Below are 26,520 nucleotides of genomic sequence, written 5' to 3' on the forward strand. Positions count from 1 at the left end.
CAGGTACAAAATGTTCTCTTTTTTTTTTTTTTTCTAGGATTGGAGACCTTCAGTCAACTAGTCCATAAAGATGAATATGGGACAGTATGTATTTCTTAGCTAAAATTTAAATAAGAATGATTACTGGTGACCTTTTTACCCCATTTAATGCTTGCAAAAGTAAAATTAATAATACATGGTGATTTTCTGAGGTGGTATAGGCAGGCACACCGCAGATTCGTTTAGACTCTGTACTCCTGTTGTGAGGAGCAATAGGTTACTGCCTTATGAGTTTGCAGAGCAGCGAGGTCTTAGTCATTTTATGACTGTGATTGACAAGATCACTAGTTATACAAAAGAACGTTTTGTGTGTGTGAGTGTATGCCTTTGGTTATTCTTTAATCACTGTCCTTTTTCTGTTCGTCTTTCTTTATCATGTGTTCTGTTGCTGCCTCCTTTTGTCTAAACTTCAGTGGTGGGTGAGGGGTGCTTCCTCCCCTCTTCCCCTCCCCCTTCTTTTGCAAACTACTTTTGTACATTTGCTTTAGCTAGCTCACCTCTTGTATCTTCTCCTCCATATCTTGCCATGTATTTTTTAGGGGTGTGCATTCGTTTTTGACATATTGTGAATCCACAACGTATATGCCGTATTCGTGGGGGTTCTGAAACGTATGGCGAACCCCCACGAATACAACAGATCAACAACGAATAGGCCCCCCACCCTCCTGACCCCCCCCCCCCCCTGCCGCTATTCAAAATGGCGCCAATAGCCCCTGTGATATAGTAAGGGCAAAGGCTATCGGCACAGTTTTGAATACTGGCAGCCGACGACCCACGTGCAGGAGATCGCTCCAGGACCCCTGCTGGACCACCAGGGACTTTTGGCAAGTCTTGGGGGGGGGGGGGGTTGTAGATAGATAACTTTAAAAGGTTGGGATGGGGTTTTTTGGGGGGAACGAATGTATTTTTGACACATGAACGGATTGGGGGCCCCCGAGAATGGATGCAACAGATTTGGGCACCTACGAATCCCGAATGGGACAAATCCATCCCTGCTGCACACCCCAAGTATTTTTGCCCCTTACTCTAAGCTCACATTGTATGTATGTGTTCCTGTGCTAAAAACGAAATTCTCATCCTGACTCTACCACAGGGCAGTGTGCTTATTTCTTCTCCTAGGATGTGCTTGAGGAACAAATCGTCTCTCTTTAGTTATGCCTTAAAATATCACTTACACAGTAACCTTTTTTGGGTTGTCACGTAACGCTCTGTGAGGCTCAAATAGCATTCTTGCTTCAGATAGTGGATTTGGATTTTAGATTTCATTACTCAACTTACCAAAAGAGTTGGTCAATTCCCTGTACGTACCCAGATCAGTCCAGACAGTGGGTTATGCCTCCCTTTCAGCAGATGAAGACAGAGAAAAACTCGAAGGGCGCCCTCTCTTAACCTGGTGCGTCCCTTCAGTATTTCTCTGTTTCCAGCAGATGAAGGTTGCAGAACTTGTGGTTCCCAATTAAAAGAAAAAAGGATAGAAGATTAGGATAAGAATGGTATTCCTTCTTACTAAATTAATTGATTATCTTGAATGGATCAAGTTAAAAAAAAAAAAATGGAGAGAAAATTAATAATTTTTGGTTTGCAGTCAATTTGGAACTTGCATTAAGTCTTATATGTCTTAGGCTAATTGATAAGTCCTGGGACACTTTTGCTAGATTTCCTGGCTTGCAGGGGTGTAAGTTGGTGTTCCAGCCTCTCCCTCTCCACAACGACATGCTGCGTTCCTCGGGACAGCACTAGCAGAGAAGCGACATTCTTCTGCTTATTTAAAAAAAACAAACAAACTAAGGTCATTGTTTTTCTTTTTGAGCGGAGGTTATAGCTTCTCTTACCCACTCCTGCCAGGCTCCGGGGGTGCTCCTGTCAGCTACTTATCTTTCTCCTTCCCCCATGCCGTGATCTTTGTGATGTTCAGCGTGTGGAGAGCCCGGGACACAGCTCTCCCACGAAGATATTTGCTCAAGATGCCTCCCTGGCAGGGAGGGTCTTGAGGGCAGCCGGACAACCCTCCTCGTGCTCTCAGGCGTGCCTTCTCTCTAGGGGGTCGGCCCCATTCCCGTTGAGCGTGGGAACGGCAGCTATTTTGATTTCAGAGCAGCTCCAATACAGCCAAATGAAGACACAGACGCAGGCTTTTCTCCCTCCCCACCCGTTTTGACTCCGGTTAACCCTCCAGACTCTGGGGAAGATTCAGGAGACATTCCAGAAAATCCTCCTCTGGGGCCTAATCCCTCTCAACTTTTTTCAACTGATTTCATGCTGTTATTGCACAAGGCTTACCTGGCCAGTATTAATCAGCAAGAGGATTCAGCTTCAGGCCCCCCCTCCTCCTCCCAAAGTGATCAGGTTGGCTGATGCTCAGGATGCTGCAGGGGTCCTCATGGGTTCGGGTGGTTCCCAGTCCTGTACTCCCTGGACCTTCTCCTTCTGGTCCTCCCGCACTTAACTTGCCTGATCAGGACCAAGATGATCCTGTTTCTTACATGCAGGTGGAAGCGGATGATCCCAGGGTCTTGCGTCTCTTTCAGAGAGATGAGTTAGATCCTCTCATTCCCCATGTCTAGCGGAATTAGATATTGATGCTCTTCAGGATCCACCAGGCACCAGTGCAGGGACCATAAAGGGGGATCCCGTCCTTGCAGGGCTGCGTCCACCAGCAAAAATGTTTCCTTTTTACCCTATGCTACTACAGTTGTCCAGAGAATGGGATTCTCCGGAGGCTAGTCTGTAGGTAGGAAGGGCTATGGTCAAGCTCTACCCTCTCCTGGAGGAGTATATAGAGCTCCTCAAGGTCCCCAAGGTGGATTCTTCAGTGTTGGTGGTCATGAAGAGAACTACCATTCCGGTGACAGGAGGAGCCGCCCTGCGGGACCTACAGGACTGTAAGCTGGAAGTATACCTCGAGAATTTTTGAGGTGTCAGCCTTGGGAGTCAGAGCTGCGGCATGTAGCTCCCTCAAGCAGTGAGCACGTCTTAGATGGGTTCAACAACTGCTCAGTACTCAAGAACTACCGCCGGGGGAAGTTCAACAGGCAGAACGCCTGGAGGCAGTGATAGCTTATTGGGCGGATGCTCTATATGATCTCAGAGTGCTGGCCAGATCTATGGTATCAGCGGTCTCTGCTAGACACCTCTGGCTCCGTAACTGGTCGGCTGACTCTTCTTCCAAGTCTCAGCTTGGATCTCTCCCCTTTAAGGGCAAGTTATTGTTTGGTGAGGATCTAGAGCAGATCATCAAATCCCTGGGGGGGAGAACAAGGTACACAAACTTCCATAAGACCATCTGAGGACCTCCAGGACATTCAACTCTGCTAGGAGCCGTTTCCGGGGATAGTGTCGTTTTAGTCAAGACCTGTCTCACAGAGGTCCCCTTCTTCAAGGTCGCAGTCCTGGTCCCATTCCTTTCATGGACGTAGACCCTCTCGGGATGGATTGTCCCAAGGATCCACTTCCAAATCAACACAATGAAGGGTCGCCAGCCCACTCCTCGACTCCCAGAATAGGGGGTCGTTCTCCCTCTTCTACGAGGAGTGGATCAAAATTACCTCTGACCGTTGGGTTCTGGATATTCTACAACACAGCTACGCTTTAGAATTTGCTCGGCCACTAAGACAGGTTCCTCTTCTACCCCTGCGGTCCGGTGAAGAAGCAACATATAGTGTGAGACACTCAGCAGGCTTCAGGACCTTGGGGACATTCTCCCGGTGCCCCTGAAGGAACAAGGTTAGGCCTCTATTCCGTCTAGTTCCCAAAAAGGAAAATTCATTCCGTCCGATTTTGATTCTCAAGACTGTCAACAAGGCCCTCAAGGTCCCACACTTCTGAATGGAAATGCTGCGCTCCGTTATAGCGGCAGTATGACACTGGGAATTCCTAGCATCCTTAGACCTGATGGAGGCTTATCTCCACATCCCCATCCTCAAGGATCATCAGCGATTCCTTTGCTTCAAGTTTCTCGGACAACATTTTCAATTTCAAGCCCTACCTTTTGGTCTGGTGACCGCTCCCCTCACCTTCACCAAGGTAATGGTGGTGGTGGCGGCAGCGCAGCCCTACGGAAGGATGGAATCCTGGTTCATCCCTACCTGGATGACTGGCTCATTCGGGCGAAGTCCCTGGATCATTGCAGGCTGGCAGTCAACAGTGTTACACCTCCTCAGCTCTCTTGGATGGGTGGTCAATTTTGCCAAAAGCAGCCTCGCTCCCTCTGACGCTCGATTTCTTAGGAGCACGCTTCGATATCAAAGTGGGCAATGTTTTTCTTCATCAGGACCGTGCGCTCACTCTCATTTCTCAGGTACAGCATCTCCATTGCCTTCCACTTCCCACAGCATAGGACTATCTCCAGGTCCTGGGCTCTGACATCAACTATAGACTTAGTTCCCTGGGCTTTTGCTTATATGCGACCTTTGCAGAGAGTGTTACTCTCCCTTTGGAAACCAGTGTTGCAGGAGTTTCAAGCTCTCTTGCTGCTATCGGAGGTCGCTAAGGACAGCCTGAACTGGTGGCACAGTCTGGATCACTTGCAACAAGGAGTAGACTTGGAGATACCACAGTGGGTGATCATTTCCACGGATGCCAGCCTCTCTGGCTGGGGGCTGTATGTCAAACTCAATCGGCTCAGGGGCAATGAACGCCATAGCAAGCGAGATGGCCGATCAATCATCTGGAAACCAGAGCGGTTGGTTTCGCATTGAAACGTTTTCGCCCCCTAGTTCATTGCAAGGCAGTAAAGAAACTTTCCGACAACGTGACCACAGTAGCATACATCAATAGTCAAGGAGGAACGAAGAGTAGACACGTCTCTCGGGAGACGGACAAGTTAATGGCATAGGCGGAACACCACCTCAACCGCCTGGCGGCATCGCACATAGTAGGGGTGGACAACATTCAAGCGGATTTCTTAAGCCTCTGCCCAGCATGCCACATCAGAGCAGCACAAAGCGATGAGGCTGACGTCCTGTGCACTCTGTGTGAGGAGGCCCTGGGAGATCCAGGTCAGGGCCGTCCCACCCAGGGCAGAGTACTAGCTCCTCAAGGGGTACCCTGGACCTAGCAGATCCCAGCGGGACACCCCCCCTCCCCCCCACAGATGGGGACCCCCCAGGGAACCAGCGCCTCTCAGCTCGGCATCTGGAATCCATCCTCAAACATTCATTTGACGTAGCCGCTATGTCTCTACAAATTGCGGCCTGCTGCACCGTGGTAACACGTGCCTGCTTATCCCAAACCAGGAACAACACCCCGGTAGAAGACATGGAACCAGCCGTATCATTCCTCGCGGACGCTGCCTCCAACCTAGTACGCACAGCGGCCAGAGGAGTGTCATCTGCGGTGGCGGCCAGGAGGCAACTCTGGCTCCGAAGCTGGTCGGCCGACACATCTTCCAAGACGCGCCTCACAAGGATGCCCTTCAAAGGATCCCTCCTGTTTGGCAGCGAACTAGAGAAACTAGCTGACAAATGGGGTGAGTCTCTATTGCTGCGCCTGCCGGAGGATAAGACGCAGAGAAACCAGCGACCCTTCCCCAGGCCCTCCAGGGGCAGAAGTTCGCAGCGCTTCAATTCTTACAGGAGCAACTATCAAGCTCCTCGCCGTACAGGCAGGAACCAGTCCTTTCGGAACAAGCACAACAAGAGGGGAACCAGCTCGGGGACAGGCCCCAGCCGCACCCCACAATGAGATTCAGCCGACCAGTCCAAGGGAAGAAGCCATAGGGGGCAGACTAACCCTATTCTACCGCAGATGGGTCGAGAACTTACAAGTGGGTCCTAACCATCATTCGGGAGGGGTACTATCTGGATTTTCTACGAACCCCTCCGGACAAGTTCGTGAAGTCCCCCTGCCATGACCTCTTAAAGAGGGCGGCAGTGGAAGCTACACTGTCCAGACTACTGGCCCTCGAGGCCATAACCCCAGTGCCTCCACAAGAAATAAATACTGGACATTATTCCATTTATTTTATCGTCCCCCAAGAAAGAGGGAACATTCAGGCCCATTCTGGACCTCAAGTTGGTCAACCGCCACCTGAGGATTCCCCGCTTCCGCATGGAAACCCTATGATCCGTAATAAGGGCGATACAGCCGGGAGAGTTTCTCACATCCCTGGATATTTCGGAAGCCTACCTAACATCCCAATTCATCAGGACCACCAGTGCTACTTATGCTTCAAAGTCCTGGACCGTCACTACCAGTTCCGGGCTCTACCCTTCGGGTTAGCCACAGCACCCCGGACGTTCACCAAGGTAATAGTATTGGTGGCGGCAACACTGAGGAAGGAAGGAATCCTCATTCACCCATACCTAGATGTGAAAAAAGTCACAAATATTTACATAGTATCTTTCACCTAGTTTGTTTTGCACATAATTCAGTATAATGCTCCCTCTAAGGTTGTGATTAAAATTTAAAATGCTGTTTTAATATAGATCTGTTTGGATCGCAATGAAATGACTATCTAACCACGACACCTATATTGATACACTAGCTGTGTGAGCGATTTGTAGAACTAAGGTAATCACTTTTCATCAATATTTTTTATAATTATGTAGTACATTAAGTTTTTGCCACGTAAAGAGTATATTTGTTCCTTTGGTATTATTTTTAATTGTTTTCTGACTACATATAATCTATTTGTATATTTAGATTCTGGTTTATCATCTTTTTACTACATAGAATATATAGTTCTATGTAGTCATCAGTTGTGACTTGAGGTAATTTATATCCTTATATATGATTTATTCTATATATGTTATATATGAACAAGCCTTCCCATAACTACTCACTTCAGCCTTGGTTCTTATCTGCATCATGAGTACACTATCCAACTTGAGGCCTTCATAGTCCTCCCCTATTTAATTTCCCTGCTTTTCGCCCAAGTTATACAGACCCAATTCTCTATACTTGCTTCACCCATTTTATGTTTATCCAGGTTACTTCTACCCTGTTCATTGTAAAACAAGACTTTGTGTCTGTTATTTTTTGCTGGTTGTAATGTAAACCGAAGTGATAATTAATCTTGTTAATTGAACCTCGGTATATAAAAAGTTATAAATAAAATAAATAAATGTTGGCTTGTTGTATATTTTATATACTTTTATATATTTATTCTATAAATGTTGGTTCGAATTTTAATGTCCTTTTAAATTTTTAGCCCCTGATGCAGCCTTGATAGGCGAAACTCAGCCAGAGTCGGGCTTGTCAATAAAATCTTTCCACGGTATAAGGTTGTCCCTTTGTTTTTTGCCTTGGCTATCTGGGACCGCCTTCCGATTTGTTTTACTGGTACATACCTGGCCACTGGGGACCCTACTCTACGCCTTCCCGCCGTGGCCCCTATTGGGTGCAATCATTCACAAGATACAGCTACACAGAGGGCTAGTTCTTCTGGTGGCTCCGGATTGGCCAAGAAGACCCTGGTATGCAGACATGAGAAGACTGCTGGCAGGGAACCCTCTACCCCTGCCTCCACACAGGGACCTGCTACAACAAGGTCTGATCCTCCCCGAGGACCCAGCTCCATTCTCTTTTACAGTCTGGCCATTGAGAGGGCCCGCCTGAGAGAGAGCGGATACTCGGGGGCTGTAATCGACACCCTCCTACGAGCACGCAAGTTCTCCACCTCGTTAACGTACATAAGGATTTGGAGAGTATTTGAAGCCTGGTGCGAAGTCCACAACATCAAGCCATGCTCATTTAAAGTTCCCGTGATCCTGGAATTCTTACAGAACGGGCTACAGAAGGGACTGTCCCTCAACTCCATCAAGGTACAGGTGGCTGCATTGTTATGCTATGGCTCCAAGAGCGAGGGCAACAGCATAGCTTCTCACCCAGACATGTCACGCTTCCTGAAAGGAGTCAAACACATTCGCCCACCACTAAAGTGGCCGGTACCTCTGTGGAATCTCAATCTCGTGTTGGATTTCCTAGCGGGAACCGCCTTCAGACCCCTCCGATGCCTGTCTCTCCGCCTGTTAACCTTAAAGACTGTGTTCTTGCTGGCAGTTTGTTCAGCCTGCCGCATCTTGGAACTACAAGCACTGTCCTGCCGTGAGCCGTTCCTTAGGCTCACCCCGAGATCCATCCAACTACGCACGGTTCCCTCCTTCCTCCCCAAAGTGGTCTCGCACTACCATCTTGCTACCAATGGCGGATGGCTTGAAGAATTCAGAAGAAGCCCGTAGTCTGCACCACCTCAGCATCGGCAAACGTTTATCCAGATACCTGGAAATGTCGGAACCTGTACGAAAAATGGACCACCTTTTCGTCCTCCTCAGCGGAAAGAGACAAGGGGAAGCGGCCTCGCGGGAAACCATAGCCCGCTGAATCAAGGAAGTCATCAAGGCGGCCTACATAGAAGCAGGCAAGCCACCACCTCTACAGGTCAAGGCCCATTCTACCAGAGCCCAGGCAGTATCCTGGGCAGAAACTAGAATGCTGTCACCTGCCGAGATCTGCAGGGCGGCGACATGGTCCTCCATCCATACCTTCTCCAGATTCTACCGTCTGGATGTTCAGGCTCGGAAGGACACAGCATTTGCAAGGACAGTACTAAGGGCATGGGCAGCCTGCCACCCGGTTCGGGAGTAGCTTTTATACATCCCATTGGTCCTGAGTCCTTCTGCTACATGCTAGGAAATGGAGAAATTGCTTACCTGATAATTTTGTTTTTCTTAGTATAGACAGATGGACTCAGCATCCCACCCTTGGCTGCCGTTACACATGATCTTTCAAATGACTCAAGGGTAAGCCACGTTTTCACTTACCTAGGGCATCCACCCTGCCGGGTGTCGATGCTTTCCGGTCGAGTACACTGGCGGTCTCCAGCTATAGTCAATCAACCAGTTCAAGTTAATCAAGTTTTAACGTTTAACTTGAATAACTTCATAACTTTGTTAATCAAATTATTAAGTTAATCAGTCAGTCTCACATATATCCACAATGCTTTTCAAGGAGAATACTGAAGAGCTGCACTTCCTGCAGGGGTATATGTACTAGGGGCTGACGTCAGATTGAAATCTGATCTGTCTCCAACTGCTAGCAGGAGTACACTATACCCATTGGTCCTGAGTCAATCTGTCTACACTAAGGAAAACGAAATTATCAGGTAAGTAATTTCTCCATTTTCGATTGGAATCTCTTCACTGTCATCTTGTCAGTAAGAAAAGGCAAGTATCTGACTCTGCTAGAACTATCAGAGAAAAAGTTAAAATAGACTACAATATTGAATGCTAAGTTTCCATTAAATATGGGCCAGCAATTTTAGGCCTAGATTTATTTTGCTTATAAATTTCACATGAATAGCGCTCGCAATTTAAAAAAAAAAGGGGGGGGGGGGGGCGCGTGGTTAGGACAATTTTTGAGTTACTGCAATGCGCACTATTTTAGCACTTTGCATAGGTATTTTACTGCAATCGCAGCTTGTAAAATGCCCAGACAGGCATTTCCATGTTTTGGGCTGCTCCTAGACAGACACTTGAGTGGCGCACACATTAGTCAACTGTTTATACCACTGTAGGAGAGTGAGGTTTTGGTAGTGGTCTAGGGTTTGGGGTCCAGCTTTACATGCACAGTCAGAGGTACAAACAGCACAGTACACATTAGTGAACATTTTGATGTGATTTGGAATGAGGAAAGGAACACAAAGATGAGATTTCTACGCTGTACTCTCGCCCTTAAGCTAGGGGAAGGTGCTCTCAATGAGAGGCTTTCTCTGTCTCCACCACTCCTTTCCCCTCTTTGAAACGGGATTTGGGATAAATATCGCAAATCTTGTTTCGGGAATATCGCACAACTTAACGCCAGGAAAAATGGTGTGGTTATTTCTGGCGTGATAATGTGCGTTATATCTCACGCAACATAACACCCCTCCCATCTGACTCATGATGCAAAAAATAATGCATGTTTATGGCTTTATCGTGAACATTAAGACCCTATTGCCTGCAATAACTCCCTAATGCGACTTTTGAAAAATGATCCTGTTTGTTTGCTCTCCTAAATTCAGAATTGAGTTTGCAAGTTTTATCTTTGGTTGGAGTCACAAAGATTCTCACAGGACAAGCAGGATGGTAGTCCTCGCGTATGGGTGACATCAGGATGGAGCCCAATCACGGAACATGCCCAGCAATGCACCAACCCTGCATCCAGCAGGAGTCCTCCTTCAGTCTTCTTTTTTCCGCGCAGCAATAGCCATGTGGGTTAAGGAGCTCTCTTGAGATTCCTGACAGGAATTTTCCTCTCGGAACTTCTTTAAAAATTTCAAAAACATTCTACCCCATAGGGGTCCCCCTATCGATATCCATACTCCGCGGTCGAAAGGTAAGGTTTTACCCTTATTGCGGTCAATTCCCGTCGAGTTATCTCTTCGGGGCCTACTGGCCATCGACCGCACAGTGGCTAAATTTTTGTCTGAGTCATGGCGTCAGATTTTCGTCGGTGCCCCGACCATACTCGAACAGTGTCCATCACTGACCCACACGGGGTCTGTTATGTGTTTGGCGTCTGACCATGATGTCCTAACTTGCACCAAATGTGCCCAAATGACACCGAAGGGCTATAAGGCTTGTTTAGAGAAAATGGAGTTTCTCTTTCAGTCAAAAACCCAACTTCGTCTGAGCCGATGCCATCGACCTCTCGTCAGCACCGGGACACTGCTGCTGCCTGACCGGCATCGACGATTTCAAAGGTGTTGATTGCCTCCTCAAGAAAAGGACCGAGGAGATCATTGTGAAAAACGTCGACACCATCATCGCAAGGCTGTCTGCCAATCCAGGCAAGTCCTCTGCATCGATGTTGACAGAGCCACCAACAAAAAAGCCCTATCCAGAAAAGGCCCCATCCTCTTCTGTGACCGGGTCACCGAGGCGTTCTCCACCTTCAGTGGTGCCGGGATCCACAATTCCACCTTCACTGGTGGACCCTCCGGCTATGCTAGTGCTGCCTCCTACCTCCTACTCCACACCCCAGGCTTCCGCGAGGAATTGGATCGGTTGATCCAAGAGGCTATCGGTAAAGCACTTAACGGCTTCCAACCTCCATCGACGCCGATACTGGCCCCCAAGCCAGTCACTGATCTGATTCCCATAGCGCTCGCACCGCTAATGGGTAGACTGGATGCGTTTCGGTGCCTTCCACACCGATTCCATTATCATCGGATGATGAGGAAACACAGATACCCATTCCACTGTCTGAGATTTTACTATAGACTCATCCATTAATGTCACCAATGCCATTGGTTCCTCCGTTGATGCCTCCCTAAAGGCTGTCGGTGCCACTTTCGATGCCACCAATGCCTAGGCCTGGTCCTTCAGGATTAGCACCATTTCTCCCCGCTGGAGATCAGCCCTATGATACTTGGACCGATGATTTGTCCCAAGATAGAGATGATCTACCATCAGAGCCCTCTCCCCAGATGAAAGACAACGTTCTCCACCAGAATATGTCTTTTATTAATTTCATCAAGGAAATGTCTGAAACATTCCTTTACAACTTCAGACAGAAGAGGACTCTAGGCACAAGATGCTGGAAGTACTCCAATTTCTAGATGCTCCTAAGGAAATCAGGTCTATACCTATTCATGAAATCCTGCTTGATCTCCTGAAGAGAAACTGGGAACATCATGTTCTGTTCCACCTATCAACCGCAAGACAGATGCCATCTAGCTTGTGCAGTCGGCTCCTGGGTTCCAAACGTCACAGTTGGATCATCACTCTGTTGTTGAATTAGCCTAGAAGAAGGCACGACGTTCAAAACCTCATTCCTCCATACCTTCAGGAAAGGAACAAAAATCCCTGGATGCTTTAGGCAGGCATGTTTTCCATGGCTCAATGCTCATATCTCACATTGCCTCTTACCAGTTATACATGACCCAGTATAATATAGACCTTTTTAAGAGGATCCAGGATTTCTCTGATTCTTTACCAGAGCAACTCCAGGCTCAACTTCGTACTCTGGCTCAAAAAGGTCTGGATGCTGGAAAGTATGAGGTCCGTGCTGCCTATGATATCTCTAAAGTGTCTGCAGTGGGGATTAGTGCAAGAAGATGGGCCTGGCTCAAATCCTCGGACTTAAGAACAGAATCCAAGACAGGCTAGCAGATCTACCCTGTGTGGGTGATAATCTCTTCAGGGAAAAGATCCGAGAGACCGTGGCGCAGTTGAAGGACCACCATGAAATGCTTCACCAGCTTTCTTCTGTGCCATCTGAGTTTCCTTCCACTCCTAAGAGAACTTTCCGGCGTGACTCTAAGCAGCTGGCCTACAAGCCAAGGAAATTTTATCCTCCGGCATCTAGAGGATGCCCTTCTAGACCTTACCAAAAAGGTCAATCCAGGCAGCCTCTGCCTCAAAAGTCTCAGCCTGGACCAGTGTCAGGATTTTGATTCCTTCCTAGAGAGTGTAAGCCAATCTCCTCTTCCATCCATACTGGTCGGCGGTCAGCTCTGCCACTTCAATAGCATTTGGCATACAGTCACTACAGACCAGTGGGTACGTGTAGTGGTCACTCAGGGTTACCTCCTAAATTTCCTGACTGTTCAGCGGACTCTCCACCTTGGCTGACGTGGGGGACATCCAACCATTCTCCCTTGCTCGAACAGGAGGTTTCATCCTCCTCAAATCCTGAACAATAGAACCAGTGCCCCTCTCCCAGCAGGGGCAAGGGTTTTATTTCCGGTATTTTCAAATACCAAAAATGTCAGGTGGCGTACACTCGATACCGGACCTCCGTGCCCTAAACAAATTTTTGCAGAGAAAAATTCAAAATGGTAACCTTGGGCTCTACTTCCTCTTCTACAAAGAGGAGATTGGCCCAGTAGGTGCCAGTCAAAGTTCTAGAAATTTTAACAAAAGTGTTCCGTGATTGGGCTCCATCCTGATGTGGTTTTGGGACGGCTCATGAAACTTCTGTTTGAGCCTCTCCACTCCTGTGATCTCTGCTATCTCACCTGGAAGGTAGCTTTTCTTCTTGCGATCACAACCGCTCACAGAGTTAGTGAATTACAGGCATTAGTTACCTACCCGCCTTACACTAAAATTCTGCATGACAGGGTAGTGCTCCGCACTCACCCTAAATTTTTGCCGAAGGTAGTGTCGGAATTTCACATTAACCAATCTATTATCCTACCTACCTTTTTTCCCAGGCTCCATTCGAACCCAGGAGAACAGGCGATGCATTCTTTTGGACTGCAAACATGCTCTAGATTTCTATCTGGACCGCATGTTGGTCCACCGGAAATCCACTCAATTGTTTTTCTTTTGATACCATCAAATTGGGAAATCCTGTGGGGAAAGCAGACCCTCTCCTCCTGGTTGGCGGAATGCATTTCTTTTTGCTACCAGCAAGCAGGCATTCCACTACAAGACCGTGTAAAAGCACACTCAGTCATTATTGATGATCTTAGTTTATATTATCTGGTTTTTGTATTTGATGATTTTATTTTAAGTGTGTCTTTTTTTTAATTTCTGTAAACCACCATGATCAGTGGAGTATGCAGTCAAATTTTAAATAAACTGTGCAGCTCCTGCCTCATAGTTTTTATAAAATACCAGCATTAATCTCTGCAAAAGTCCAATTAAGCGCGCACATGCTGTACTGCAGATAAGTTTGAAAGTTAGGCTCTAAATTTGTACTTGAGGCAGTAGAGGATGAAATAACTTGCCCAAGGTCACAAGGCGTGTCAGTGGGAGAAGTGGAATTTGAACCCTGGTTTTTCTGGTTCTCTGCTCATTGCTCTAACAACTAGGTTATTATACCTTGTTAACTCTAGACAGTAACAGGGCCTGGACTTGTGGGGCTTACATCTAAGCAGATGTCTGCCTACAGAGGGCACTGGTAGAAGGAACAATATCCCTTGGATGTAGAAGAATCCTTTCTTGCTGCCAATATGAAAATATTGTGCTCAAAAGAGCTATACTAGGGCCATTGCCCAGACTCTTGCTTATCTTTAGATTTAGATTTGTCAACCATTTTTATTTTTATTTATTTATTTATTTATTTTTTTTTTACACTTGTTAATCTTGTAGTTACCCATATGCTGACAAGCTGCAGTTGGCTAGCATACCACATCTGAGTTGTTCACTGAAGGCCACATCAAAGCCCATTACAACTGCAATGATTATCTGCATTGGAGAGATCTGGAAAACAATGACATGGAGTTAGTTCATTTCATACAATCACCCAAATCTATTGTTCAGACACAGCTTTCTATTAGATTCTAAGTTTGACCTGCAGAGGTTAAAACATAACCCCAAACCCCAAATCATCTTTACTTCAATACACATACATGGGGGAATAATCAAATCATATCTACTGGGATTTAGTTATTCCAACACATCATTTTCATTTACTGGATCAGGCTTGTGATCTACAGCATATTCTGCATTGATTCTCTATTGCATAAGAACTGAAGTGGATGTTCTATTGCTAATCATTCTTTAATTTGCATAATTCTTAAATAGTTCCTCATCAATAAGTCTGAAATTGTTGACCTCCCAAGATTTGCCCACAGAGGAATTTTGCTGGATACATCTAGACACTACTTGCCACTGACAACCATTTTTTTGAACGTGGTAAGTAGTCCTGGTAAGGAATGCTCTCTTACTGACCTGAAACTTTGTAAATAAATAACTCTGTTTAGTGACTTGTAGATTGTACTGAGATAATCTAGTGCTATGTGATCACATATTTTTGCTAGGTGAGCCTTGGTAGTTCTGCTTCAAATGCAAAATACAGTTCAATAGTCCTTGCTGTTTTTACTGCTGAACTTCTTAAAATAGAAGTGTGAAGGGGGCGGATAAATGCATTGAAACTCTTGGGGGCAAAAATGGAATACCTGTGCCTCTTGTGCCCACGTTTGGGTGTGTGTTGCTATCAAACTTTTTAAGAAGTGCACATCAACTTCATTTTTTTTTTTTGTAAACGTTAGTGTGGTTTTGCTTCAGTTAATGTGAAATTAGCTAGTTGAAAGTGGTTAATTAGGAGTACAAGTTTTTTTTTTACCTAAAACTGATATCAAAATGTTAATCCAAATATAAATTTTTAATTGGTTTTGGATCTGTTTTTTATTGTCCTTTATTATTGTGATCTGCTTTGATCAATTTTATTGCTACTTAGCAGAATACAACATTCTTATAAAATCTAAATGCAGTGTAGGCATGGCATTTGCAGAAAGTAAAGACTAGAAAAACTGGCTTGAGAACTAATTCTAGGAAATGGGGCTAATTTATTTACAAGTTTCTGTATACTGCTTATGCTGTAAGTTCTATACTAAATGATGCCAGTAGAAACATATGTAATAAAAACATGTAATGAAACATAATTATAAAACCCAACAAATGATGCATCAAATTGTTACAATCAATAAAAATACAAAATTGTAAGAAAAGGCCAGCCAAAAATAAGTTCAACTTCGTCCTAAAAATCTTGTAATTGGTGAGTTCATGAGACTCAAGTGGCAAATCTAATCATTCATGCTAATCTTAGAGCAAGTTTCCTATGTCACTTGTATCTCCCTCTTTGGGTACCCAGCATGTTCAAGGTCTGCCTACTGGGATGAGCATTTGGATGCTTTCTGTTTTGTTTTTTGTTTTCTCTTTTTGATTTATGCTGCTGTCTCTCTTTTTTTTTTTTTGGCTGTTAATTGTGTGATATTTCTTAGATTTGGGTGGTTACTCTGTGCTGCTGTTCATCCCTTAGGCAGCCTGTATGGATTGTACTAATTTAATTTGCAGAAATGAGTGACATTGCCTTGATTATGACCTGTTTTGTCCCAGGCGCAGCCTAGCAAGTTGTCTGTGCTGAAGGACTTTGCCTTTGTTACTTCTGTTCCCTGATACATGCCCTCATTCCTGTACCTTCAATATTGTTCGCTTGATTTTCAAGTTGATTTTCTATTTATTTTATTTTTTGTAATTTTTGTCTTGTAACTTGACAAGACTGGATTGAAAGTGAAAATTTGAAGCTTCTGAAGAGCAGAAATGTGAGTTCAGAGCAAACATAAGATTTTGGCTGCCTTCCAGTCCTATCAAGCAGCCAAGACTTTTTTTTTTTTATATATCATCCAGCTCAAAACAAACAAGATCCTTGGGATTCCACCTCCAGAAATAAAAGGTTTTAAAACAGATTTTAGCCATAAAAAGAAAAAATAAAGTTTTGGCCAGAAATGAAAGGAAATCTCTCTTATCTTTCTAGACCTATGAAAGGAAGGAGTAGAAACGAGTCTATAATATCTTATTGAAAAACTCAGGCCTAGAGTCTGCAAGTCTCTCCCACAATCTAAGTGGGTAGAAGAGGATATGACTGTATCAAATCTGACCTACTCCTCTTGGAGTTCTCATATGCTGCTTTTGATCTGTCAAGTTCCATTTTCCCTCCGCCCTCTCTGAAACAGATCTATGAGCACAAAAGAATGCTCTTAGGCAGATCTTGTGCTTCCAGGAGTTGCAGGAAAGGCTTTATATTTCCCACCCCAAAAATATGTTTAGTAAAGATGATCATCTATCAAATAATATGCTAAATTCACTTTTAATTGAAGTGGGAAATGTTATGGTAGTTGGAGGCTTGATTTAGGCTCCATGGCATTAAGAAGTGTCTTCTGTTGTAATGTAGCATATTATGGTTCAGCCTTATGTCCTTTTTATGTTTTAGGAAGCCATGGCTTTAAACAAGTTTAATGTATTGCACTGGCACATTGTGGATGACCAGTCCTTTCCTTATCAGAGCATCACTTTCCCTGATTTAAGTGAGAAGGTGAGTAAAATAATTCTCAAGATGATGCAGTGAAAAAACATAATCTGGAAAAAAATCAGTATTGCAAGCTATTCCAGAATTGGGATATTTAAAAGTTTGGACTATGAAATTGTTGTAATGGAGCACATAATTTAGTGCATGGGTTCTCATCTCTGGTCCCTTAAGGCAGTGCGTCTCAACTTCAGTCCTGGGCGCATATCTAGACAGTCAAGTTTTCAGGATATCCAAAATGAATATGCATGAGAGAGGTTTGCATTCACTTCCTCCACAAATGGTTCAGATTGTTAGATTCCCTTGTGTACATTGGTTTATCTATCCCTGGCAGTCAAAGGATATCTCTGCTGCAAAGTGTCAAAAGGGTCCACTCCCTGCCCATCCCAGACCTGCCCCAAAGATAGTGCATAGCGAGTTATAAGTATGTGTCTTTTGGGGAGGGATAGGACAACGATAATCTACACATCTGTATAAAACCCTTTTATTATTGCCCTGAAACCATCCAGGGCTGTACATTTAAAAGTCCACATTCAGCTGCGGGCAGTCCAGGTAAGTTATCCGGATATTCAGCAGTGCAGCTGTGCCCAGATAAATCAGTTAGCCAGATAACTTTAGGACTTCTCTGCAGCATGACCAGATTTAGCTGAATAATGTTGAATATCTGTGTTATCCATCTAAGTATACCCTGCCCTAAACATCCCTACAACACCTCTGACTTGTTTGGTGAAAGTTTTTATCCAGATAAGTCGGAGGCAGTGAATGCAGAAGGAAATTAAAAAAAAAAAAAAAAGCCACAGTTTGTCCGACCAAGGCCTATATTTTCTAAAACACCGCAGTGTCGTGGGGCAGGGGGGCGCACCGCAGAGGTGCGATCGCTGCCGGCTTTCACACCCAATAGCGCCATCATAAAAAGTGGTGCTATTGGGCAGCGAAAAGGCTCCTTACCTTTTCGCCGTCCACACTGTCTTCGCGGTGTCCACCCCGACGACTCCTCTTCTGGGGCAGACATCGCCCTGACTCCACCCCTTTTTTATTGCTCGCGAAAAGGGACTTTTTGCGTGCAAAACACCCCTTTTCGCGTGCGCTAGCTTTAAAGAAATGACCCCCTAAGTCCCAGAAATAATGCAAATACAATAGACTGCATTTGGTATCACCAATTAGTCTTCATAACCAACAGGCTTGCCTCCTTGTCAGTTTTTATACCAGAATCCTATTGGGCCTGCTTAGCATATAAATGTTCTGACTCTGTAAAATGGTCTGTCAAAGCCATGAGGGTAAAAAAAAGATAGAGATCAAAAAGTCCTTAAAAAATGTTTTATTATGAAGACAAATTGTCCAGTACTTGCCCGACTCTGGCCTGAGTTTTGCCCACTTACAAGGGGGTGCTTCAGGGGCTGTTCGCAATTAGTATTAACTATGTGTTCATTTTTCATATTCGAAACCTTAATTGTTTGTTATATTCCCAGGCTTCCAGTGTAATTTGACCATTGTATTTTTCTACCTTTTAAAGATCTGGCGTGCACAAGAAGCTAGTTGTGTTCTTGCTGTGTTTAAATTAACCTGTTTTATATCATTTTCGATGTGCACGCTGCATGCACAATTTGGTGATAGCATTTGACCATATTGCCACAGTATCATGGTGGTAATCGGATTCTGCAGTGTATCTTCTCCATCGAAACTATATCTTTTTTTTTTTTTAGATACGGTGACCAGAATTGTACACAGTATTCAAGGTGCGGTCTCACCATGGAGTGATGGACTGATGAAACAGCAAGGGGAGGCTGTCTAACAAAGCCGTGGAGGCAACAATACAGAATTAGAAGCCAAATGTCCGATCTGGATTCCTTTATTGGACAGAACAAAGATATAAAGGGATATAGCTAATATACGATCAAGGCAAAACAATAACTAGCTATTGTGATATATGCTGCAAGAAAATAGAAATATGTAATCTCAGAATAAATGCTGTGGATAATATGGTATAATTTAAACATAAATGTAACTATAGAGATAAGACCTCAGTGTTGGCAAGAGATCTGAATGAACAGAAACTTCTGATGGCCAATTGGTCCAATCATCTGTCTTATAATCTCTAATTTTAATTTTATGTATTGTATTTAAAAATTCCTTTTATTATAACTTTTAACTGTGATGCACTCCTTCATTTTATTTTATTAATATTAAATGACTGTAAAATTGGTGTCTCTTGACACTGGCAAAGCAATATTGTGGTTTTGCATAAATTAGATGTTCTAAATTTAATTTAATATTAAAGTTGGTTCACTTTAATTTTTAAGAAACTTAATATTTGTCATTCATTATTATGATTTTTGAATAGACAAGCACGTCTCAAAAAGATAACATGGTGTTGCTGTTCAGCGTCTTAATGTCATTGATGAAGTAAAGTAACAAAACTTTCTCTCAGCCGTTCAATTGGCTGTGTTATGCTGATGGATTCAATTGTCTCAACAGGGTAACAATGTTAATGTCCAAACAACTTGGTAACAGTGTGTTTGCCACTCAATGATTCTGTGTGTATAAACCACAATATTAACTGGTGGAACTGTTTAAAACTAGTCCAAATGGCTTTATGCCTCAAAGTTTGATGCAAAATTCTCTGCAGCCAAATATATGATGCAACTTAAGCGATGAAATTTCAGTCTTGCAATTGATTATGGGACGGGCGGTATGATTCACTCCGTCTCTCAAAAATCTTGTATCCCAACAATATTTATGAACGGCAGAACACTTATCTTAAATTTGGTGAGTTTGATGATCTCAGACGTTACTGATTATTCATTCACTCTGTTCTGCCGTAGACTGAAATTCAGTCTGAGCCCGACCACAGTAGAAGGAGTTTTTCTCTACAAATCAGTCTGCCCTGAAGCAGCGTTTTTTGCGAAACCCCGGCCGCGTTGGCGGCGGTTGTCAGACCCTCTGGGTCCCAGCTACGGCAGAACAGAGTGAATGAATAATCAGTAACGTCTGAGATCATCAAACTCACCAAATTTAAGATAAGTGTTCTGCCGTTCATAAATATTGTTGGGATACAAGATTTTTGAGAGACGGAGTGAATCATACCGCCCGTCCCATAATCAATTGCAAGACTGAAATTTCATCGCTTAAGTTGCATCATATATTTGGCTGCAGAGAATTTTGCATCAAACTTTGAGGCATAAAGCCATTTGGACTAGTTTTAAACAGTTCCACCAGTTAATATTGTGGTTTATACACACAGAATCATTGAGTGGCAAACACACTGTTACCAAGTTGTTTGGACATTAACATTGTTACCCTGTTGAGACAATTGAATCCATCAGCATAACACAGCCAATTGAACGGCTGAGAGAAAGTTTTGTTACTTTACTTCATCAATGACATTAAGACGCTGAACAGCAACACCATGTTATCTTTTTGAGACGTGCTTGTCTATTCAAAAATCATAATAATGAATGACAAATATTAAGTTTCTTAAAAATTAAAGTGAACCAACTTTAATATTAAATTAAATTTAGAACATCTAATTTATGCAAAACCACAATATTGCTTTGCCAGTGTCAAGAGACACCAATTTTACAGTCATTTAATATTAATAAAATAAAATGAAGGAGTGCATCACAGTTAAAAGTTATAATAAAAGGAATTTTTAAATACAATACATAAAATTAAAATTAGAGATTATAAGACAGATGATTGGACCAATTGGCCATCAGAAGTTTCTGTTCATTCAGATCTCTTGCCAACACTGAGGTCTTATCTCTATAGTTACATTTATGTTTAAATTATACCATATTATCCACAGCATTTATTCTGAGATTACATATTTCTATTTTCTTGCAGCATATATCACAATAGCTAGTTATTGTTTTTCCTTTATTGGACAGACACAAATTTTCAAACAAGCCCGACTCAGGCCAAGTTTCGCCCTCTTTCAGTGGGGCTGCGTCAGGGGCTCTAGTCAAAAATGATATCCTGTGCCGCAGTGTGATTAATGAACAATGCTCTCCAATGTATTTGATGTGTTGAAAGAAACTGGTCACACATCGGCAAATTCTGTCTCTCTCCGATGGTCATGACTAGAGCCCCTGACGCAGCCCCATCGAAAGAGGGCGGAACTCTGCCTGAGTCGGGCTTGTTTGAAAATTTGTGTCTCTGTCCAGTAAAGGAATCCAGATCGGACATTTGGCTTCTGTTTGCCTCACCATGGAGTGATACAGAGACTGACATTTTTCCGTTATATTCACCATTCCCTTTCTAATAATTCCTAACATTCTGTTTGGTTTTTTGACTGCTGCAGCACCCTGAGCCGATGATTTTAAAGTATTATCCACTATGATGCCTTGATCTTTTTCCTGGGTGGTAGCTCCTAATATGGAACCTAACATTGTGTAACCTTGCATTGTCAACATTTACATTTCATCTGCCATTTGGCTACCCAATCTTCCAGTCTCGCAATGTCCTCCTGTAATGTATCACAATCCATTTGGGATTTAACTACTCTGAATAATTTTGTATCATCCACAAATTTGATAACCTCACTCATCACATTCCTTTCCAGATCATTTATATATACATTGAAAAGCACCAGTCCAAGTACAGATCCCTGAGGCACTCCACTATTTACCCTTTTCCAATGAGAAAATTAACCATACATATTTTTGAAAAGAAAAACTGAGAATACATTGCTAAACATAACATTTAGAAAAAAAAAAGAAATGCTATTTCTTTTTTCTTATAAATAATCATTCTCATGGTAAGCAAATATAGATAAAAGTGTGGGGAGGGAAAGGGTCACAGACAAATTCACCCAATAATTCAAAAGAAAATGTTAACAGAATACAACATCCAAGACGATCTCTGCCCACTGTAAGAACATGCTAAGCAGGGAGAGAGCGTCTAGCGTCAGTGAAGTCCTGTAGTTGTCCAGGGTAAAAAAAAAATATTTTACAGCATTTAGAACTACAACACATTTACATTGAAATCTAACGGTACATGTAGCTCCTAAAGCTAACAATTCAGATCTCATTACAAGAAATTTTTTCCTATGCTCTTGGGTTGCCCTAGCTAAATCTGGAAAAATCGAGATCTTCTCCCCCTGAAAGAGGGTGTTGTGATGACGAAAAAGACTAATATTATCACGATCTTGTAAAAACACAAAAGAAATTAAGAGTAGCTCTGTTATGAATTTGTGAAGTTGAATTATCCAAAAAGGCAGTTAGCAAGATGCTTCTTTGAATTTGAGTTCTATCCAGATTTTTCTTTTTTGATGGTAAGTAAAAAAAAAAAAAAAAAAAGAAAAAAACCTTTTTGAACAGGATAGGCAATTTCCTGAATAAGCAAAACATCTTTCTTATATAATTTGAACATGTCTAATGGAGAAATTAACTGAGTCTCGAAAGTTCAAGTTGCATAAATTCAAATTCCTTGAGACATTCAAACCTTCCATTTTACGAGAAACCAAGATTAGTCTACTACTTGTTTTGCTTGAATATCTTTAACCGAAGAAATCGCAGTCTCTAAGTTAGAAACAGCTATTTCACATGCAGACACCCGTTGATCTTGTAACAAACATTTCAAATGAATATCCAATGAAAGTGTAACCAAAGAGGAGACTGAATTTTTTCAACAGATGGAAGGACAGCCCATAAACTTTCTAAAGAGACTTGATTAGGTTTAGCGAAAATGGGTCTGACCCGTGGAACGTTAATAGCATCTTGAATCTTCCTTGAACCAGCAGTAAACTCCCTGTCAGCTACTGGTGCCTCACACGAAGCCTGAACGCCAGGATCTGCACCTTCTGCTGTACTTCCCGTCCCCTGGGAAGACTGGTGTTGCACTGCTGTTCCACGCCACTGTCCATCAGCAACAACAGCAGATAAGATGCCACCCGAAAGCTCAGGAATGGTGTCGAAAGGCCAAACCTGACTCTGCAACTAATCTCCTGCTCAGGTGGTTGCTCCAGGAGGGCAGGGCGCTCGATCAATTGGGCTGAGTGAAGCCTCCGCAATCAACAGGCTGACTGCCCTATCAGCCAAGTCATGAACTATGATCGGTGAAGGCAGCAGTGCTGAACTCTGGCATGGTGGTCTGCCGGGTGACTCCTGGCGAGGGATGTGATCGTAGAACTCCCTCTTTCCCATAACGCCGAAGGAAAAGAAAACGAAGCAAGTATTCAAGAAAAGGGAAGTTTGCAGGAGCTCAAAGTTTCAGCGTCTAGTCAGGAGGCCATCTTGGTCATGCCCTCAGCACATTTATATGGGTTGTTTTTGATTGTCTGTTCTTCAATAAAAATTGAATTACAAAAATAGAAAAATAACCTCACCAAGCACTGGCCCTTATTTATTTATTTTTAATGAGGGTAAAAAGAATGCTTGTAGATTGGCCTTTTCAAATCTCTGTGCATCCTTCACATGTCTGTTTCTGGCAGGTACAAAGTAAATGTTCTGCATCAATCAAAGGCCTGGATTTTTAAAGCCCTTGCGTAGGTGGAGCTATGCATGCCGGGCCTATTTTAGAAAGGCCCGGTGACGAGCATATGTCCTAGGCCCTCAAAAAAGGGGAGGGGACGGGGCAGTCTGGGGGGTGGGGTGGGGCCAGAGGCCTCCGGCACAGTGGCCATTTGTGGGCATCCATGTGTGCGCGCTGGGTAGTGCGCGCACATGGACGCCCGCATGTAGGTTTTAAAATCTACCCCAAAGTGAATGACTCTTCTCTGAAATACATTGTAAGGACTCACTTAGTGTTCATGCTCTCTCTTTCATGCTGTTATACTACAGAGCGTGTAATGTATCTCCATTGTTCTGTGGTATAAAGTATGTGCCAGGCACCCATTTTCAAAGGAGTTTCCCTTTGAAAGTAAGCTTGCCATCCCAAAGGGAATTTTAGAATTGCTCTGCTATAAGAAATCCTTATGAGGTCTCTTTCAGAATTTGCTAGAGAAGTGTTTAGCAAATGTTTTGATTTTATACTCAAATACTTTCTCCCCCTGGCAAAAATCAAACTTGGTAAAACTATAGACAACACCTTAGATAACTTTACAAAATTAAAACTAACCTAGGAAAATATATAATTGGCATATTATATTAAGCTTTTTCCCCCCTGAGATTCAAAATGAGAAGATTTTTAGTATATTAGGCCAATAGAGTAATTGATACCCACTACTCAATAGGCTATAGCAGCCTGCTAGGTGTGCAGCTTTATTCTAATTTAGGCCATGAGATGGATTTATATAGAACAGATAGTTTTTCATTCTCTACTGTTATCTTATTTATAGTCCATTATTGCCTGTTTCTCCTAGGACAAGCAGGATGGTAGTCCTCATGTGGTTGACGACATCCGATGGATCCCGGCATGGAAAACGTTTGTCCAAGTTTCTAGAAACTTTGGCCAGCAGACTGAGCATGCCCAGCCTTTTACTGTCCACGCAGTGTCCCCCTTCAGTCTCTTCTTTTCCATGATGCAATTGCCTCGCGGTTCATGGAGCTCCACTTTTTAAAAAATTTTTTCCTCAAATTTATTCGAGTTATTTCTAATCCTCGTCGGATCCCCCTTCGTGGTCTGTGCCCTCCCAGTATGTTAGGTTCTTTTTAGCTTTTGCTCGATTACGTGATCAATTCCCTACTCTACACCTCCCGGTGCCTGTCATTTATCGACAGCACACCGGGTCTTTCTCATGGCGTCGACCGGTTTTCTTTGTTGCCCCCAGTGCCCGTGGACAATGTCCATCATGCATCCACATGAGTTTTGCATACTCTGCCTGAGGGCATCGCACAAGGTCCGTGGGTGTCGTCTGTGTGATCAGATGACACCCAAGGTGCGTCGTGTGTGCCTCGACAAAATGGAAAAACCTTGGGACCCTGAAATCCTTCACTCCTGCGTCAGTTCCTTCGACACCCAAGGATCGCAGGGAGCCGTCCCTGTCGCTCCCTCTCGCAATCCCTTTGATTTCCACCCCCAAGGATCAGGGAGAGGGAGATCGATCCTCTGTGGTCTGTTCCCTGCCCCAGACCTCTGGGTCATCGACCTCTGCACCGGGGAAAGACCAGGCCAAGCATCGGAAGCGATCTCGGAAGCACTGGCATCGGTCACCATCTCGATATGGTTCCGGTTCTGGAGCGGCATATGTGGCTGCCAAGCCTCCATCAAAGTGGCACCAGTCACCAGAAGCCCCTTCCTCCAGTGCCCCCGGTAGCCTGAGGCATTCCCCACCGATACTGGAGCCAGGTGCCATACCACCTTGGTCGGGACCTGAGAATGAGCCGGCGACACCTCGTCCCCCTCTATTAGTCCTGACCACTCAGGAATTGCAGGAGGAGTTGGACAGCATGGTGCAATCAGTGGTTCCCAAAGCACTGCAAGGTGTTGATATCAGCGCTACTGGTCTCCATATCTGTGCTCGAGCCTCCGCCATCAATGTTGGTGCCCTTGCTGAAGCGTCTGGATGTCCTTGGTGCCCTACTGATGCAGCCGGTATCTGAGGGGCTTTTGATGCCCCACAGGCCACAGATGCCCTCCACCGGAGTGATCCCAATCACCGGGTCCTCAGAGGAGGATGAGGCCCCGGGACAAGGTGCCCTTGTCCATGGTTCCCTGAGCTGCTGCCAGGCCCTTCCAGCTTGCCACGGCTGATGACCAGACACCCCCCTTGATACCGGGGGATCCATTGGTGCTCCTCACGGCCCTTGCCCTCTGTGTCCTGGCCCAAGTGAGGAAGTGGATCCTTATGATCCTTGGGTTGATGACTCCACAGACTCGTCCACAGAATACTCAGACGACCCTCTCTCTGAGCCTTCGCCCCCAGAGGAGTGGCACCGGTCACCGCCTGAGGACTTGTCATTTGCGGGATTTGTTAGGACTATGGCTGAGGCCATCCCCTTGAGGAGGAGAATGTGTGCCACAAGATGCTGGAAGTGCTTCAGTTTATTGACTCTCTCCTAAAGAGATTGTGGCAGTTCCTTAATGTCATGGATCAAACATCTCCGCATGTGTGAGTACCCCATTTCAGTCTCCCCAGTTAACAGAGAGGCCGATGCCACTTACTTGGTGCAATAGACCCTGGGGTTCGAGAGGAGGCAGCTCCCCCACCAGTCGGTGGTAGTGGAGTCCGCCCTAAAAAAGGCCTGGTGCTCCCGCACCCATGTCTCGGCTCTTTCAGGATGTGAGCATAAGGAGCTTGATGCCATAGGGAGAAAGATCTTCCAAGGCACCATGCTGGTCGCTCGCATTGCAGCTTACCAAATGTACATGACTCAATATAACCGCAATCTCTGGAAGCAAGTCCAGGATTTTGTAGAGGACCTTCCCCAGCAGCAGCAGGAAGCGCTTGCCGCCATTGCCTCGCTGGGTCTGGAAGCAGGGAAACACGAGGTGCGCGCCACCTATGATCTTTTTGAAACTGTGACCCGCTTAGCCACCGTAGGTATTGGCGCCAGACAAATGGCTTAGCTCAGGGCATTGGACCTCCCCTGTACAGGCGAGAACCTGTTCAGGGACAAGGTCTGGGATGTGATGGTGCAGCTGAAGGACCATCATGACACTCTAGCAGCTATCCGCTAGTCCTTCAGAAGGGCCATCCTCCACCAGGAAATCCTCCAGGCAAGGTTCTCGTAAGCCCTTCTACCGGCAGAGGAAGTATTACCCTCCAGCTGCTCGGACTCACACACCCTGGACCAGTTCTGGGGGTCACCTCACCAGAAGCAGGCACCCAGCAAACCCCAGCCACAGGCTTTTGACTGGCGGTGAGGG

The 26,520-nt window shown here is 44.5% G+C and overlaps 1 protein-coding gene across 2 annotated transcripts in view; it reads left to right on the plus strand.

The window, feature by feature from the left end:
- The window catches only part of HEXB (hexosaminidase subunit beta), a 150,747-nt gene that overhangs the window by 25,714 nt on the left and 98,513 nt on the right, over positions 1-26,520 (plus strand). The window contains exons 4-6 of one of the 2 annotated variants that reach the window (XM_029574995.1): positions 38-84; positions 14,493-14,603; positions 16,681-16,782. In XM_029574995.1, coding sequence (XP_029430855.1) covers positions 38-84; positions 14,493-14,603; positions 16,681-16,782 — 260 coding nt within the window. The remainder of the gene's footprint in view (positions 1-37; positions 85-14,492; positions 14,604-16,680; positions 16,783-26,520) is intronic. The other variant, XM_029575002.1, reaches the window with a different exon arrangement.

Source organism: Rhinatrema bivittatum, chromosome 1, assembly GCF_901001135.1.
Source record: "Rhinatrema bivittatum chromosome 1, aRhiBiv1.1, whole genome shotgun sequence".
Classification (NCBI taxonomy): Eukaryota; Metazoa; Chordata; class Amphibia; order Gymnophiona; family Rhinatrematidae; genus Rhinatrema; species Rhinatrema bivittatum.